This window comes from Boleophthalmus pectinirostris, unplaced genomic scaffold (genome assembly GCF_026225935.1).
Source record: "Boleophthalmus pectinirostris isolate CB_2022bp ecotype Guang Dong unplaced genomic scaffold, ASM2622593v1 HiC_scaffold_1, whole genome shotgun sequence".
Classification (NCBI taxonomy): Eukaryota; Metazoa; Chordata; class Actinopteri; order Gobiiformes; family Gobiidae; genus Boleophthalmus; species Boleophthalmus pectinirostris.
The window spans coordinates 36560210-36578468 of NW_026570970.1; the positions used below are offsets into that span (position 1 = coordinate 36560210).

Below are 18259 nucleotides of genomic sequence, written 5' to 3' on the forward strand. Positions count from 1 at the left end.
CAAACAAGTTTGCAGTGGCCGGTCCAAAACTCTGGAGCTCTTTGCCCATTGAGTTACGGTCCATCCCTGACCTGCCTTTGTTCAAAGCCAAACTTAAAACCTACTTATTTAGAATGGCTTTTAACACTTAGTGGCCCTGTGACACTTTCTTTATTTTAATGGTGTAATGTGCTTTGCTGACCTATTTGTATGTTTACTGTTTTTTTTTATCTTGTTTTAATGTTGTACAGCACTTTGGTCGGCTTTGGTTGTTGGAAGATGCTATAGAAATAAAAGTTTGATTTATTGATTGAAGTTTAATATTCTTGCGACCTACGAATGACGATCGGGAGCTGGTCGTGAGGTATAAATCGGTTTTCTTTACCCCATGTTTACTACACGAAGCACGACACACGATGAAGCCAAAACTCGACCCGATCCCTAAAACAGTCACACGAGCATAGAGCGTCCTACACTGTCTATACATATATCATCATCATCTGTCATGGCCGTGTTGATGATCTGCCCCAGATATTTAAATTTTTTTTGTAACAGGCAACACAACATTTGACAGGCAAAAGTCAGGAAATCTCATGTGCTTATCTTCTTTGGTCCTACAGATCATGACCATACTCTTGGTTGCATTATAATTTATGTTGTGCTCCACACCGTTTTGATTTTTTATTTATCTGTTGTGAAAAAAAAATAAAATAAATGTGACTGTTTACTGCAGGAGTTCCAATCAGTGAGAGCAGGTAAAGGCTGCTCTTGGAAAAAGGATCAAAACTTTAAACACAATGAAATCCAGACTCTCCAAAGAATTCAAAATCACACGAGAAAAAAAGATAGTTAAAAGGCCTTTATTTAGATGGCCTTAGCGAGACCAAACACTTTAGAAACATCTCTCAAGTCAGAAACTATAGAAATGATCTCTGAAAGTTTTGTCTGTTTGTTGTGTTGTTGTGTTTTACGTTTTTTTTACGTCACTTCTGCCCAAAGTCCTCGTGCCACTCCGCCACACCAAAGCCAGACACGCCTTTTATTTTTGTGTTTTTTGCTCCCGCACACACCTCAACACTGACATACACAAAACGCTATTGCACTGACTCTCATTCACCCTCACACACCCTGAGCACATTAATCATACACACTGACAACAGAAACATAACGATTATTGATTATTTTTGCAATAAATGCCCTCTCCACTTTCGCCGTTGTTGTGTCCCTGTGTTTTTGTTGTGGTCTTGTGAGCCGGGGCCGTAACAAACACAAACCAATATAAACAGAATTTCCTCTTACTCCCTGCCTGCTCGGCTTAATGGAAGGTTTAGTTTGACAAAGTGCACAACCCTGACTGAGGACTGGAAGCATAGAAAAGGTTAAATCATACAATCATGTGCACAACTGGCTGATATTAAGTAGCTAATGTATCTGAATTGGCGAGTTCTAATTGGAGCTGTGGTTTCTATTGGAAACCCAGGTACTAGATCTCATTATACTCATAGTTTTTTTTTTTTTTTTTTTTTTTCACAAGAGTCACATTGGAAGCGCAAAATCAAGAGGAGAGCCACTTATACCCGATATACGCCAGCATACCAAGTCACCTTTGTAAATGTGCATTTCTACAGATAAATTTTACATCCTACAAAAAAGAAACACAGCCAATCCGTGTGTCTTTCTGTGTGAGGCCATGTGCACAGTGTACAAAGCAGACACATATATTTCGGTGCCCAGTGGGAAAAAGCTCATCAGGACACCAAAAACATTCAAATGTTTGAGAGTAGCTCAGTGTCGATGACAGAGTCCCCACCTCCCACCTCCCGTCCGGTGTCCTGGTTTTGACAAACGCAAATATGGTCACACTAACCTGTATTCCACTGAGTCGTGCCGCATCAACGCACAAGAGCTGTTTTTTTTCTTCATGAGCCATGTGGTTTTAAGTTTCGTTTCTGTGAGATTTGCACAAATGTGCATTAAACACATGATAATGTCAAACGGGCTGATGTGGCTCTAGAGTGGTTACGGTTTATATGTCGTAAAGTTGAATTTATTTATGCAGATTAGTAGTGCAGATAGTAATAATAATGATGATCATTTTAATATAAAAACTTTAATGATTAATTGATAATCGATCGTTAATTCTCCGGACAATCGATTAAGAAATTTTTTTTTCGAATGCCCATCCCTAGTTGGTCATTTTATTTATGTTGGTCATTTTATTTCAATGATATTAATCAAGAGCATGTTCTACTTTTTAAAATGGGGGTCAGGCAGCGGGTCGGGTACAATATTTTCAAATATTTTTGACGCTCAGAGTTGTGGGTGGGTTAGTTGAAAGCATCGGTCATGTACGGGTCGTTTATACATGGACCTGTGCATCACTGGTTGCTGGGGTCACAGCGCCGCCTTTAGGAAACACCATTCATTAATTAAACCTTGATTTATACTTACTGTAATGCAGATATTTGCGTTGCAGTGTTCACTCTATGTTTATCTAGAACAAGGGTCTCCAAACTTTTCCTCTGGTGAGCTACCTTTATAAAACAAAAATGCCAAAGCGCTACTTATTTTAACAGTTGCAAGAAATTTTGTAAATATAAAAGCCACAGCCTTAGATTAGGGACAGTTACCGTATTTTCCGGGCTATTGGACGCGCTCTTAAGCCTCCAACCCCATCAAAAAAACAACCGCGCGCCACAATCCAGAGCGCCCTATACACGAATCCACTCAGGTGTCCCAGCACGACTTCAGTAAACTACAAAACCGCACCACCCGCAGCGCATGCAAACACACACAGAGCAGACAGCGACGGCACAGCGAAACACACCCACAGACACACTCATCACTCCACGCCGACGAGGAACAGAACAGAGGAACGAACCGAAAAAAGTGCAATGTGCACTTCTAGACACAACTGAACAACTGAGTCACTGCGAACACGCCGACAATCCAGCGGTCCCAGACACACCCTCCCTACACGCCACAACTGAACAAAGCCCAGAGTCACCGTGAACGAACAAACAAACAAAACCACTCACCCATCACACTGTTGGGTTTCCTTTAAAGTCTGGTTTAAAGTTTATTTGTGAAAAAAGTTTGAAAACAGACCATTTAATGACCTTATAATCCTGAGCGACTAATAGCCCGGAAAATACGATAGATACATAAAATATAACCCATTATTCATTCATTAGTGCACAAGACTGGGCATTAATATGGTAAATTTATGATGGTAATTAATCAAATTTTATTTATTCAGCACGTATAATTCAGAAATCCCTTGGCGAGCTAATTGGAATGGGGTGGAGAGCTACAAGTTGGAGTAACCTGATCTAGAACATTTGAAAAAATATCCTGGCTGTGTTACTATCTTGGGTTTAAGCCGCATGGGGCCCGCAAGTCGCGCAGTGAGTGTCCCTGTACTAGCCCCGAGATGAGCACTGGAACTTTTCAGATGGAGGATACACCGCTGCGTTTGCAGAGAGAAAGAAACTGGAATTTTCCACACTGACATTAAAATGATGTACCTCCATGAAGCCTAGCAGGTGAAACTAATAAGCCAAAGTAGGCCAGGTCAGATCTGCGGATAGGCTAGCCCACTCACAGTTAGAAGCAATAACATCACCGTGGAGACAAGCAAATGTCACATCCTCATATTCTTCTAGTCTGTGTTCTAATGCTGTTTCCTCATCGCAAACACATCCTGCATATTTAGGCTCAGTTTTTCTCTCAAACTGAAAACACTCTATTCCAACTTGTGAGGTCATGCAGTTATACAGGAAGTGCTCCACTGTGTTTTTAAACTCCACGCACCTTCACAAGAATCATTTGGTTCATTTCAGCTCTGGAATTGTCAGTGAGTGTGTACACATGCACATCAGTATCCCAGTTATGATCGGGTTTTTTGAGTATCCCGGTTTCTTCATGGTGCATGTAAACGCAGTAACCTGGTTTCAGTATCCCGGTTATTAGAAACATGGTTACTGTAGCTGGTATATTCCGATAGTAACCAGGATACTGTGGCATGTAAACGCAGTATCCCAGTTACTTTAACATAAAGTTGAGTGTGCATGCGTCCAAAAGACAAATACTTTCCAGTCTTTTCACCACAACAGTAGCGACATAAATAAATTGACCAACATAAATAAACTGACCACACATGAGTGAAATGACTGTAAAATAAAAAGCTGCATTAAACCTGCACATGTACAATCTGCACTCGTGTGATCGCTGAAAAGCTAAAACATGAACTATCTCCTATATGATATCCACACACAGTGTTGGGAAGGTGACTTTTAAAATGTATTCCCCTACAGATTACAGATTACATCCCCCACAACGTAGTTTGTAATGTAATCCATTAAGTTACTTAAAGTGAGTAACGTAATCTGAATACTTTGGATTACTTGATATTGTCATACTTTTTTAAACTACATGAATGTAACAACCACATCCTGAAAGTTCTTGTTTGTTTTCTTCAAATTGTCTGTTGAGCCCAAGTCTCCATGAACAGACAACTGTTTACTGTAGAGAAGCAAAGACGAAGATCTGAACATAAGATGTTTCGTTTTATCTGATAAAAGAAAAAAAAAAGGTCCAGTCTTTACTTAAACATATTAAAAATATTATTGATAGAGAAATGATTTTTATATGAGACACTGCTGCCTGAAATTATGTTCACCTACTGTTAGTGTCATATTGTTTAGTCCTGGTTTAGTCCTGGTTTAGTCCTGTTTTAGTCCTGGTTTAGCCCAAAATATGAAAACAGGAAAATACCGCCCTGTAATCCATTTATTTCAACAACGTAACTGTAATCCAATTACCATTCATGGAAACAGTAACTGTAACTGAATACAGTTACTCTTTGTACTCTGATTACGTAACTCTGGTATATGTAATCTGATACTCCCCAACACTGTCCACACAGAACAGACTCACCATCATCAGCACCTCTTCTGTCACAAAAAGAACACACATAATCCACTGAGTCGTGTCATTTAGTCCGACAGAAGCTGAAACGCCTCAGCGACACAAGGAGCAGCTGTTTTTATCACCGCTAACAGTTTATGCTAATGAGCCATGTGGTTTAAGTTTCGTTTCTGTAAAATGTAAACAAAGCTGAATTATATTCTCAAACGGCTGATGTGGATCTATAGTGGTTATGGTTTATATGTTGTAAAGTTGAGTTTATTTATGCAGAAGATTTAATGTGGGTTTTAATTGTGGGATATCTCGTAGCTCCTCACCGCTGGTTAAATCTCCCGAGCTTCTGATGCTAAAGGAGCTCACGGTTTGTATTTTTCTTGGTTTATTAAATTGATTTAAGTTCATTTTTGCGCTTGTGCATTTGTAAGATTATGTCAAGAAACCGGGATACTCCATTTGATCATGTATATGCGAATATGAGTGTCCCGGTTTCTCCAGCGTGCATGTAAACGCAGTAACCTGAATACTGACATAACCGAGATATGGCTAATAACCGGGATACTGATGTGCATGTGTACACACTCGGTCTCAACTGAACTTAATGCAACAAAATAACGTGTTAACTTGAAAACTACTACTCGATGACATCGCAAGGTGGAACAGAGTGTTTTGAGCTTTGGAGATGTAGACAGACTCATAATAAAGCGTTAATCAAACATGTGTGAATGAAACAAAACACAACTCCAGGTCTGTTTTTGAGAAAAGAACAACATTCTAACACGACTAAACGCTCACAAGAGTCAATTTTGTGTAATATAAGACCTTTAATATCTTCTATATCTTATGAAGTATAAAAGAACTAAAGCTTGTTAAACTTTTCTTGTCCTCTTGAGTGTGACTGGAGCCTGCCTCATCCATCACTCTGAGCACAGCCAACCGAAAAACTCCAGACTGTCCCTAAAACCTCTCAGAACTCAGAACAGAGCAGTCCAACAGCGCACTTCCTGAGAGCCGCAGACGTGATAAAGACGAGAGAGGACTTCATTTAAGGAGGACAGCGCGAGCCCAGGTGAGAGGAAGGATATGACAATCTCTGAGACACTTTAAAGTTTCATCAGGAACACAGAGAGAGGGAAGGAAGTTGTTAAAACTCCAATTCTGAACTATACTTTTGGACACTTCAGCTTTTGCAAGTTTACTTTTTAAAGGTCCTATATTACACAAAATTGACTTGAGAGTTTAAAGGTCCTATATAATACTAAATTGACTTCTTTATTATTAGTCTTTCTACATCCCCTAAGCTCAAAATGCTCTGTTCCTCCTTGTAACGTCATGGTACTTTTCAAGTTAACAGCTACATTTTACCCTTTAGTTCAGTCGAGATTGGCAATTCCAGAGCTGAAATGATCCAGATGATTCTAGTGAAGGTGTGTGGAGTTTAAAAACACAGTGGTGCACTTCCTGTATTACCACATGGCATCAGAAATAGGTTTTCTGTATCAGAACTCAGCCTAAATATACAGGGTTTGTGTGTTAAACATTTGGAAATGAAACAAAACACAACCGCAAGTCTGATCAGAAAACCGTGTACCATTTTGGCACTTTTTTCATGGTTTGGGTGTTTCCTGCAACTTATTCTTATACTTATATGTTAAAATGTTGACAGTGAAGTGTGGAGAGGTTCTAGTCTTGTGTGTGAGTATCTGCTGCTCCTGTTCCTCCTGTACCACTGTCACTTCACTCTACTGCACATGTCTCCTGCAGAAAGAGCCTCTGTTCTGTCTGGATCATGTCAGTCGATCGCACCATTACTTCTGCACCACTGAAAATGTAACAGTTAAACAAATTATAAAGACGACTGAGAAAACTGAACACAAATGGCCCAAAAACAAAATCAGATTTTGTAGATTACAAGAAATCTGCATCTGAAAACGGGAATTGAGCAGCAGAAAGAAAGTTTGGAGTGAGAGAGAAACTTGTGACACTGGGAGGATGCACCATGAAACTTTCCTGAAGTCACTGGATGGATGGACAAAGTCTGGACTTCAGTGACACTGAAACCATCCTGTCGAGATTCAGAAAGACCCGAATAATTCTAACTGGAACTGATGCTGAGTCTGACGACAGCGACACAGAAGAGGAAGTGACGCTCTGTTTACCTCCGGAGGTCGAGGCCGAGTTGTTCAGAAGTGACACCGAGGATGAAGAATTGAATGGATTTAGTGATTTGGAGTGAGATGGAGAGTTTGTTAAACTTGTTCTGTTCTGTTGTTTATGTTATAGTTTATCTGAAGAACTGTTCATATGTGACGTTAACAGTCTGTTGTTCTCTCTTCTATTGTTATTACTACAACTTGACTTTACACAGGAAATGTCTGCTCCTGGTCTCTGATTTTATAAAATACATTTCCCCCAGACAGTATGACTAATAGTCCAGTGCGACTCATATATGTTTTTTTCTTCTTCATTACACATTTTTTTGGCTGGTGCGACTTATAGTCTGAAGTATACGGTAATATATTATACATCTGAGCTGACCTCATCTGTATTAAATGTTATTGGTCTATAGAATGTTGTGATGTGATCTAAAGCTAACATTATAGCATGTGATTAGACCTGAACTGAGCTTTCATTCAAACCAGACCACTTCAGAACACTTTGAAACAGCAGTAAGTAACTTGTACATTTACATTCTCCACTCCATTTCACATATTTTCCATAAAAGCAGTTCTAGCACATTTTCCCCTTAAGTTTTGCTTGTGAATGTATGTGTGTCTGTACGTGTGTGTGCGTGCGTGTGAGTAAGTGTGTGTGTGTGTGTGTCTATGAGTGTGTGTGTTATTGAGTGAGCCTCTAGGCCTGTGCACTCCACTGACCCGGGCTCTCAGCTCACAGCTCTTACAGTCTCTTTTTGTCATCAGGAGAAAACCAAAACTTTTACTCTTATTTCTAATGGTGTGTGGAGGAGACCGAGGAGACTAAAGTAGAACCAAAGCACAACTAAACCAGGTCTAAACCGGGTCTCAACCGAGTCTAAACCAGGTCGAAACCAAGTGTAACCTAGATCTAAATCAGGACTAAGCAAGATCTAAACCAGATCTAAACCAGGACTAAACCTCTCTGCTTATCTGGACTTGCTTTGGTGGTGTAGCTCAGTGTTTCCCAAACTTTTTTTTCTGGGGATCCATATTTGTGATCCAAGTCAATAGACATTATTCGTAAATCACAAAATAAAGGTGGATTTGAGCATTACTGAACATTAATGAGAATATTTTATTGTTGACTGAGACAATTAGTATTACTCAAGTTTTAAGCAAAGTCATTGAAGCAGCAACAAAAGGATCCATAAGCCGCTTATTTGGACATTAAATGCAGAACATTTCTTTTCTTTTCAACATTCAATTGAACCAGTAATACTGGAACAAAACAGTCAATAAAATAATTACAAAAAGATTAGTGAAGAATCCCTCAGTTGTCCAGGTAGAATCCATGGTGAGGAGAAAATTCAGTTTGTCGACTGGACAAAAGTTAATTTAACTTTTGTCCAATTGATTCTCCTCGCCATACAAAAAGATTAGGAATTATACAAAACATGTCTTGACATATCAACATGTGTCAGAACAGATCTACCTGCAGATTGTAACAAGGAGCCGGAGACAGGCTGCGAGCCGTAACAGCGATCCCCCAAAAAATCTCTTGTGATTCACCTGACCATATCTTTGTGAAACAATGTTGTAGGTGATGTAGTGCATATTTCACTTTAACCTAGATTTGAACTGATCAAAACCAGGTCTCAACAAGTTCTAAACAAGGTCTAAATCCATTCTAAACCCAGTCCAAACCTTGACTAAACAAGGTCTAAACCAGGACCAAACCAGAACTCAACCAGGTCTAAAGCAGGTTTAAACCAAGACTAAGCCAGGAGTAAACCAGGACTAAACTCAGGTCTAAACCAGGTCTGAACAGGCCTAAAAACCAGGTCTAAACCGGGACCAAACCAGATTTAAAATTGGTGCTGTGTTACCTTGGCGTTGTAGGGGATGTAGTGTTTGGCGAGGGCTTCTGGGGTGTGCATCCATGTTTTATCTGAAAAACACAAACAAACACGTCAGTATTTCAGGAGTTCTTTTTTTTTTTTTTTTTTTTTTTTTTACTGTGTTCGATATGAGCCCTTCCCTGGTCACACAGACTCACAGTACACACTCCATCACACACACACAGACACACACACACGCACGCAAGCACGCACACACAGCAACACGACCCGTAACACAAAACATGAGAGGAGTGGGTGTGCTGTTCCACTAATGCACCAGCTTTGTGCCATGTTCTAATGTTCCCTCATCACAAACGCGCCATGTTCAGCAGTTACCATGGTGACACAATGCACACATTAGCAAACACTGCCGAAAACGCTTTAACATGTAATAAAACAGTATAAAACATATTTAAACAACTCATTTTCTGGAGCCTGTGGTCAATTCGAGCGTTCATGGTTTGATTTTTAACAAAAAGCTGAGAGGGACATAGAAAGATCACCTGTTCTAGTTCAGCTAAGTCAATTCTTTATGGTGAAATTGAGCTAAAATAAAACTCCCAGGGAATGTTGATGACATCAGCTGCAAAGTATCTATGGTTATGTTTACACTGAAACGAAGCCGTATCACCGTATTGGAAACGATCTGCGTCCAGACACGTCGTTTCTGTGTCCGCAATCCTTCCCTATCCACACAGATTTGAGCATATTTGTTTACGTTTTACAGAAATTTAACTTAAAACCACATGGCTAATTTGCATAAACTGAGAGCTCAAAAAAACAGACTCAGTGGAATCTGAGTGTTCTTTCTGTGACAGAGGGATGTTCTGCTGATGGTGAGTCTGTTCTGTGTTTCTGTCACGTTGGAGATGGTTCATGTTAAACTTTTCAGAGATTATATGTAGGGGTGGCACGGTATGCGTATTCATATTGAACCATCACGGTACAGGGGTTACGGTTCCGTACGAGCATTTTCACGTAGAATACACAGTACAAAATAAAGTTCCTTCAGGACTCATTTACCCATTTGCATCTGAAAACTTTGATTGGTCTAGCTTTTTGAACTCCGACCTTCTAATACAACCTCTGCTTGGTAGTTTGTTTTGATGCTCTCTGGTTGCGAGTTAAATCATTTTGAGAATGGCGAGTGGAGTTGTCAGCTGCACATTCATTCGCTCTCACGACAGATTCGTGGAGTTCTCGAGCTACCGAAAGCTTCCTTACAGTAACAGCACATTTTATCAGCTCTGCGTGGGAGATGAGAACGGTAGTCCTACAAAGGCGCCATTTATAGGCGAGTTTCAGCTGACATCATTATTATTAAAAGCGTGCGTTGCATGCTGGGAAATATTTTGGTTGGAGGCAAGAAACAGGATAGTGGTCAAACACAGTGCGTAACCTCGCGTATTTATCCCCGATAATGGTAAATTCCTGCTGCATTATCGGATGCACAAATAGAAGCAGAAGAAGGAAAATGTCTTTTTCGTATTCTGAGTGAAAAGAACCACTAACGGTGAATTAAATGACTTTCAAACATTCACAGAGCAAACGTAGAAGATCCTAACAAACCGTGGACTCCAACAAGTTCAACAACACATCGAGACTCTTGGAGGTTTTCATCTTTTCTGCTGTGAATGACCCAGGAGTTTCCCCCAAGTCATTGTGGATATCGTCGAAGTGAATTTGGTTTGGTCCACCTTTTGTCTGGGTTGAAAAGGGTGATTTGGCTCCATCGATGCTTATGACCAATTTCTGGTCAAATGGTCTTGGGTCCTCTGCCGTTAGAGTGGATAAATAACCGGGATCAATACCCTTTACGTGTTTTCTCCCTCCGTCCGTCATGTTGAATTAGTGTTTCTTGCCGCCGACCAAAATAATTCCCAGCATGCAATGGGCGCTTTTATCAACAATGAAACTCGCCTATAGAGAAGCACACAAGCAGTCACCTTGCTGAGAAATGTAAAGCTACCAAAGAGGCCATTTGGCAAAACTGCACTGATGCACCTACCAGTAGAGCTGGTCTTCTATGTGGTGCTTGTTCACTTATTGTTTCAGATTGTTTCAGGATGTTGCAGCTACCTCAGATTTGAACAATAAAAACAGCCTTTTTGGTTAGTTTTTTTTTTTTTTTTACCCTGCACTGTACTGAAAATTTACAGAACCGTAGGGTCTGAACTAGGAATGGGCATGATTAGTCGATTAATCGATAATTAATCATTAAGAATTTCATCGATTACATTAATTTTAATTGACAAAACGAATGTATGGTTGCTGTGTGTAGTGTGACCACACAGGTCTGTACATGTGTCTCTGCATCAGAAGGAGCGAGACACAAACATTCAGTCAGTCTGCAACGTACCGAAGCACAAATGTGTATTTAACGATGATTTGTACAAGAAAGTCCACGCTTTCCGTTGCGTTCAGGACAAGTGTGAGTCCATGTGCACAGTGTACAAAGCAGCACATATGTTTCGGTGTCCAGTGGGAAAAAGTTTTGCCAGGTGAGAATCGCTCAATGTCGGATGACGAGTCCCCACCTCCCTCCCCCCGTACGGTGTCCTGGTTTTGACAAACACAAATCTGGTCACACTAACCTGTATTCACCTGAGTCATGTCTTTTAATCCAACAGAAGTTGAACCACATCAGCGACACAAGAGCTGTAGTTTTATCTTCGCTTAGTTTATGCAAATTAGCGATGCGGTTTTAAGTTTCATTTCTGTGAGAGTTGAACAAAACTGAATTAAACACATTATAATAAACGGGCTGATGTGGCTCTAGAGTGGTCACGGTTTATATGTCGTAAAGTTGAATTTATTTATGCAGATTAGTAGTGCAAATAGTAAAAATAATGATGATCATTTTAATATAAAAAACATTAATGATTAATCGATAATTGATCATTAATTCTTCCGACGATCGATTAAGAAAATTTCATCGAATGGTCATCCCTAGTCTGAACCGAGGTACGTACCAAACCGTGACTTTTGTTTACCGTACCATCCCTAATTATACATCTGCAGGTCGTACACACAGACCGTTTATATGAATGGACATATATTCTACCCTCTCAGTGTTTTGGCGGTGAATTACTTCACGGTGCATAGACCTACATCAGCGTATAAACATTTTCAGGTGTCCTCACAGTGCTGGATCAGATCTGTACTCAGATGAATTCATGGGAGCTGGAGGCACCAGATCGTTCCGTCTCTGGAGCCGTTTTCCATCTGATTAGTGTGGACGAACACTGCATCCACAACGAAAACAACTCAAATACGTACTAGTGTGGATGAGGCCTATATATCTGATTGTATTGTGATGTCACTCTGAAGGGGGGGTGATTTAGCACAGGGGAGGGGTGACTCAGTGTCAAAAACAATAGTGAAACTAATTAAACCTGTGAATAAGTGTTGAATTTCTGGTACAGATGTTTGTGCATTCTCCTGCAGACCAGTGTAAGGGTCAGATGGACCAGTCGATAACAGATCGGACACTAAAGACGGGAGGAAATTCAAATGAGCTCATCGACATCTGCTACAACCAAATGTCTGTGTAAAACTCACAAAATACAAATAATGATTCTCCAAATACACCAGATCAGAACGAGGCGAAACCAGATTTAAGGGCGCACTCACACTAGGCCTTCTGACCCCCGCTGTGCTCAAACCATAGACTGTATCAAAAAAAATTGGACTAAGCGAGTGTGACATCACCCACAGAGTTCAGCGCCGCACAAGAGGCTCGCGATGCTTAATATGAACATTTTAAGACCAAAATGACATGGCTCACAGCAGCAGGTACAGAGAGAGTGACGACAAGATCCAAATGTAAGTCATATACGGTCTATGTCTCAAACACGACTGTGGAGGGTTCTATAATCACACCTGCACAACCTGATTCACACCCCATGAGTAAGTGTGTGTGTGTGAGTAAGTGTGTGTGTGTCTATGAGTGTGTGTGTGATCGAGTGAGCCTCTAGGCCTGTGCACTCCGCTGACCTGGGCTCTCAGCTCCCACAGTCTCTTTTTGTCATCAGGAGAAAACCAAACTTTTACTCTTATTTCTAATGGTGTGTGGAGGAGACCGAGGAGACCGAGGTAGAACCAAGACACATCTAAATCAAGTCTAAAGCAGGTCTAAAGCAAGTCTAAAGCAAGTCTAAAGCAGGTCTAAACCAAGTCTAAAGCAAAGGTCTAAACCAAGTCTAAACCAAATCTAAAGCCAAGTCTAAAGCAAGTCTAAACCAAGTCTAAACCAAGTCTAAACCAAGTCTAAAGCAAGTCTAAACCAAGTCTAAAGCAAGTCTAAACCAAGTCTAAAGCAGGTCTAAACCAAGTCTAAAGCAAGGTCTAAACCAAGTCTAAAGCAAGTCTAAAGCAAGTCAAAGTCTAAACCAAAGTCTAAAGTCAAGTCTAAAGCCTAAACCAAGTCTAAAGCAAGTCTAAACCAAGTCTAAACCAAGTCTAAACCAAAGGTCTAAACCAAGTATAAAACAGGTCTAAAGCAAATCTAAACCAAGTCTAAATCAGGTCTAACCAAGTTTAAACCAGACCTGCACAACCTGAACCACAGTCCCATGACTTTATCACACAACCCTGTGTGTTTATATGTAGAGTTCTGTGCCATGCTGTGGTCCACCACCTCTGACCTCCTCCAACCTCCTCCAACCTCCTCCAACCTCCTCCAACCAAGTCCCAACTTGTTTGCAATCACACTGGACATATGTGTTACGTTCGGGCTCGGGTCAGACTCAGACACATCAGCACGTCAGCTGTTTCTCGTCTACAGTAAAACCACTCACTTTAAGACTCTTAATAATAATAATAATAATAAATAATAATAATAATAATAATAATAATAATAATAATAATAATAATAATAATTATTAATTATTATTATTATTATTATTATTATTATTATTTATTTCTGGACACTGGTTGCTTTACGACAACATAAACAAATTCAATACTATTAAAACATACAACATACATAAAACAAGTGTTGAAAAGATCTGAGCTCTGCACTTCTAGTTTAGATACAAGTCAAAATGGTGTTATTATTATTATTTGTGAAATGTAGTGCAAAACTTCAGATACATGATTTTTAAAGCATAAAAGATCGGCGATAAAGTCCACAGGTCCACACTATCACAAATCTGCAGCTTCACCTCGATCCGTGCGCTGTGTGGATGTAAACAGACACACGTCAACTACTTTTGCCTTTTTACTTTTAAAGAAACCCTCAAACTGGATTCACAGAACTGTTTTGTGAACTGGTGTCATTATTTGTGGAGAACAATTTCTATGAATAATATGGATGAGATGCTGCAGTTTAAATTTGACCACTTTACAAGAGGTGAGGAATAAAGTCTTCTCATTATTTTTGCTATTTCCTGAGTTTGTATTTTGCATCTCTGTGTCCGTTAGAGGAACACAAACAATATCCTGCGTGTGTTATTAAAATAAATTCTTCCTCAAAGTAGAGAAAGTATAAGAACTAAACCAGGACAAGAAACTAAACCCGGACTAACGCAAGTCGAACCTGCTTAACCTATGGTCTAAACCAGATCCAAACCAGGACTGATCCAGGTCCACACAGATTATAAACCAGACCTAATCTAGAACTAAAACCTGATTAAACTCAGATTGAACCAGGACTAAAACCAGGACAAAACCAAGACTAACCTCAACATTCTAAACCAGGACTGAACTGGGATTAAACCGGTTTGAATCTCAGACTAAATCAGGTCTATGATCTAACCCAGATCCAAACCTGGAACACAGATTATAAACCAGTATAACCAGGTCTAATCTAGAACTAAAACCTGATTAAACTCAGATTGAACCAGGACTAAAACCAGGACAAAACCAAAACTAACCCAGGTCTAAATCCAATCAACATTCTAAAACAGGACTAAACTGGGACTAAACTGGTTTGAATCAGGTCTATGGTCTAACCCAGATCCAAACCAGGACTGAACCAGATCTAAACCAAGTCTGTACTGGGACTAAATTGGGGTTAAACTAGATTTAGTAAGGAAAACCAAGTCTATGATTTAAACCGGATCTAACCCCAGACTAAACCAGGACTAACACAAGTCTAACCTGCTTCAAAAACTAAACCAGAACCAAACCAGAACTAATCCAGGTTTAAATCAAGTCTAAACTGGAACACAGATTATAAACCAGTATAACCAGGTCTAATCTAGAAATAAAACCTGATTAAACTCAGATTGAACCAGGACAAAAACCAGGACAAAACCAAGACTAACCTCAACATTCTAAGCCAGGACTGAACCAGATCTAAACCGAGTCTGTACTGGGACTAAATTGGAATAAACTAGGCTTAGTAAGAAAAACTAAGTCTATAATTTAAACCAGATCTAACCCCAGACTAGACCCGGACTCGAGCAGGTTTCCATGTGGCGGTAAAACGTGATATAAATATGTAAATGTGACATCTGGACTTCTCACATAGAATCACGCCTCATAGATTTGAAACAGGAAGTAGAAATGATTTATTGACCCGAGCCTTTCGTGTGGCATCATAATGGTTCAATTTCAAATGGGGAATGAGACGAGACTGATTATTACTGCCTTAAAAAATGTGAAAATCGGAACTAGACGTTTTTAAACAGCTTGCAGAGGTCCAAAGTTCTTCCTCACTGACCTTATCCATTCAGAACATCCTAATGATTCACCGTGATGAGTTTATAAGCACTTATCACAACTTTCAGGTAAAGCGAACCCCAACTACCATGCTAACCTTGCAATTCCTGATTCTTGGACAATAAAACTCCTTAGAATTAGACATAAATAGTTCACAGTGGATTTATTTTGACCTCAAGAGCTGCATATGCAATATATCTGGACTAGGGATGGGCATTATTATTCGATTAATTGATAATCATTAAGAATTTTGTCGATTACGTTCATTTTTAATCGACAAACTGAATGTAGGTTGGTGTGTGGGTGACCAATGTCTGTTTTTCCCTGGACATGTCCCTTTTCCACATCCTGTCCTGGGTTTTCATGATGTTTCACTGAGCCATTAAATTGAGCGGCTCTCGTAGTTCTCTGTAACTCAGAAGGAGCGAGCAGACACAAACAGTTGGTCAGCCTGATTTGTACAAGAAATTATCTGTTTTCCATCCCAGTCGAGACAAGTGGGAGGCCATGTGCACAGTGTGGAAAGCAGCACATATGTTTCGGTGTCCAGTGGGGGTGTCAGGGACCTCAAAGCACCAGGACACCGACAAACATTAAAAGGTTTTGCCAGGTGAGAGTCGCGCAATGTCGATGACGAGTCCCCACCTCCACCCCCGTACAGTGTCCTGGTTTTGACAAACGCAAATATGGTCACACTCACCTGTATTCACCTGAGTCATGTCCTTTAGTCCGACAGAAGTTGACCGCATCAGTGCACAATTTTGCTCAGTTTATGCAAATGAGCCATGAGGTTTTAAGTTTTGTTTCTGTGAGACTTGCACAAAGTTGCATTAAACACATTATAATGTCAAACGGGCTGATGTGGCTCTAGAGTGGTTATGATTTATATGTTGTAAAGTTGAATTTATTTATGCAGATTAGTAGTGCAGATAGTAATAATAATGATGATCATTTTAATATAAAAACGTTAATGAAAATCAATCGTTAATTCTCCCGATGGTTGATTAAGAAAATTTAATCGAATGCCCATCCCTAATCTGTACTGCAAATTCTGCTCAAATAATGCAAGTCTAAACCTACAATCAGGACTATGGTCTAAACCAGATCTAAACCAAGACTAATCTAGATCTAAACTAAATTGGCACTAGGATTATAAATGAGTATAATAATCAAGAAACACAGACTGGACCAGGTCTCAGTCAAGTAGGACTACACCGAGGACTACATTTAATCTGCAATCTAACCTGAGGCTGAACTGGGACTGAATCCCAGACTAAACCAGGTCTACAGTCTAACCCAGATGCCAGATCCAAACCTGGACTGAACCAGATCTAGAACTCTATACTGGGACTAAACTAGTTTTAGAAAGGTTTAGAGAATATTAAAAAAAGATCTGATGTTGGATTTAGATATTAATCCTGTCATATTAAACTAAACCAGGTCTATGGTTTAAACCAGATCCAAACCAGGACTAATTCAGATCTAAACTAAACTGGGACTAGGATAATAAACCAGTATAACAATGAAACACAGACTGAACCAGGTCTCAATCAGCCAGGACTAAAACCAGGACTAAATCCAATCTACAATCTAAGGCAAGACTGAACTGGGACTAAACTGCTTTGAATACCAGACTAAACCAGGTCTACGGTCTAACCCAGATCCAAACCTGCACTGAACCTGATCTAAACCAAGTCTATACTGGGACTAAACTAGTTTTTGTTAGGATTATAGAATATTAAAACAGATCTAATGTTGGATTTAGATATTAATACTGTCATATCAGACTAAACCAGTTCTATGGTTTAAACCAGATCCAAACCAGGACTAATCCAGGTCAAAACCAACCTGTATAACCAGGCCTAAACACAATGAAACTCAGACTGAAGCCGAGTGGAGTTTTGCTGTCATGGTAAATCTAACAACAACTAGCAGACAGTAGAATGCTTTATAATTAGACACAGATATACACAGCAAACTTATTTTGACCTGAAGAGCTGTTTATATAATCTATCTGTACTTGGGGAAGACACATTTTGCTCAGATACAGAAAAATCAGGTTTAGCATTTGCACTCAAGGTCTGACACTCAACGAGTGTGATCATATTTCATACGGCCCGGGGAATGTGCAGAGACTGCTCAATATCACTGCACAACCAGTAAGAGATCTAACTGTAAATGTTATGAACTTGAAAAAACTCTGTAAACTCTGCCGGTGGAAATTATATTAATTAAAGAAGAGGTTCTCAAACTGTGGGTCAGGGTCCAAAAAAGGGGGACAGAGTGTTTCAGTGCAGAACAGTTTTCTTGACTTATTTTAAGACTAAATGAACATTAATCAGATCAGATGGAGATAGATTTATAAAATCATTGATATATTTGTGCCAAAATAAGTGTAAATTACAAATAAATTTAAGAAATGACAAAATGGTCTTGATTTGGTCTCGACAGGCCATGTTCTCGGTCTCAGTGTTTTAAAAGTCTTTGTCTTGTCTCAGTATTTTAAAAGTCTTTGTCTTGTCTCAGTATTTTAAAAGTCTTTGTCTTGTCTCAGTATTTTAAAAGTCTTGGTCTTGTCTCAGTATTTTAAAAGTCTTGGTCTTGTCTCGGTATTTTAAAAGTCTTTGTCTTGTCTCAGTATTTTAAAAGTCT

The 18259-nt window shown here is 39.6% G+C and overlaps 1 protein-coding gene and 1 pseudogene across 1 annotated transcript in view; both read right to left on the bottom strand.

Annotated features, from left to right (window-relative positions):
- Nucleotides 1-18259, bottom strand: part of gulp1a (GULP PTB domain containing engulfment adaptor 1a) — a 301457-nt gene that overhangs the window by 60955 nt on the left and 222243 nt on the right. Inside the window, 1 exon segment of the mRNA XM_055161647.1 lies at nucleotides 8930-8991. Within this exon segment, the coding sequence (XP_055017622.1) occupies nucleotides 8930-8991 (62 nt within the window).
- LOC129409035 (small nucleolar RNA U3) lies at nucleotides 835-927 on the bottom strand (annotated as a pseudogene).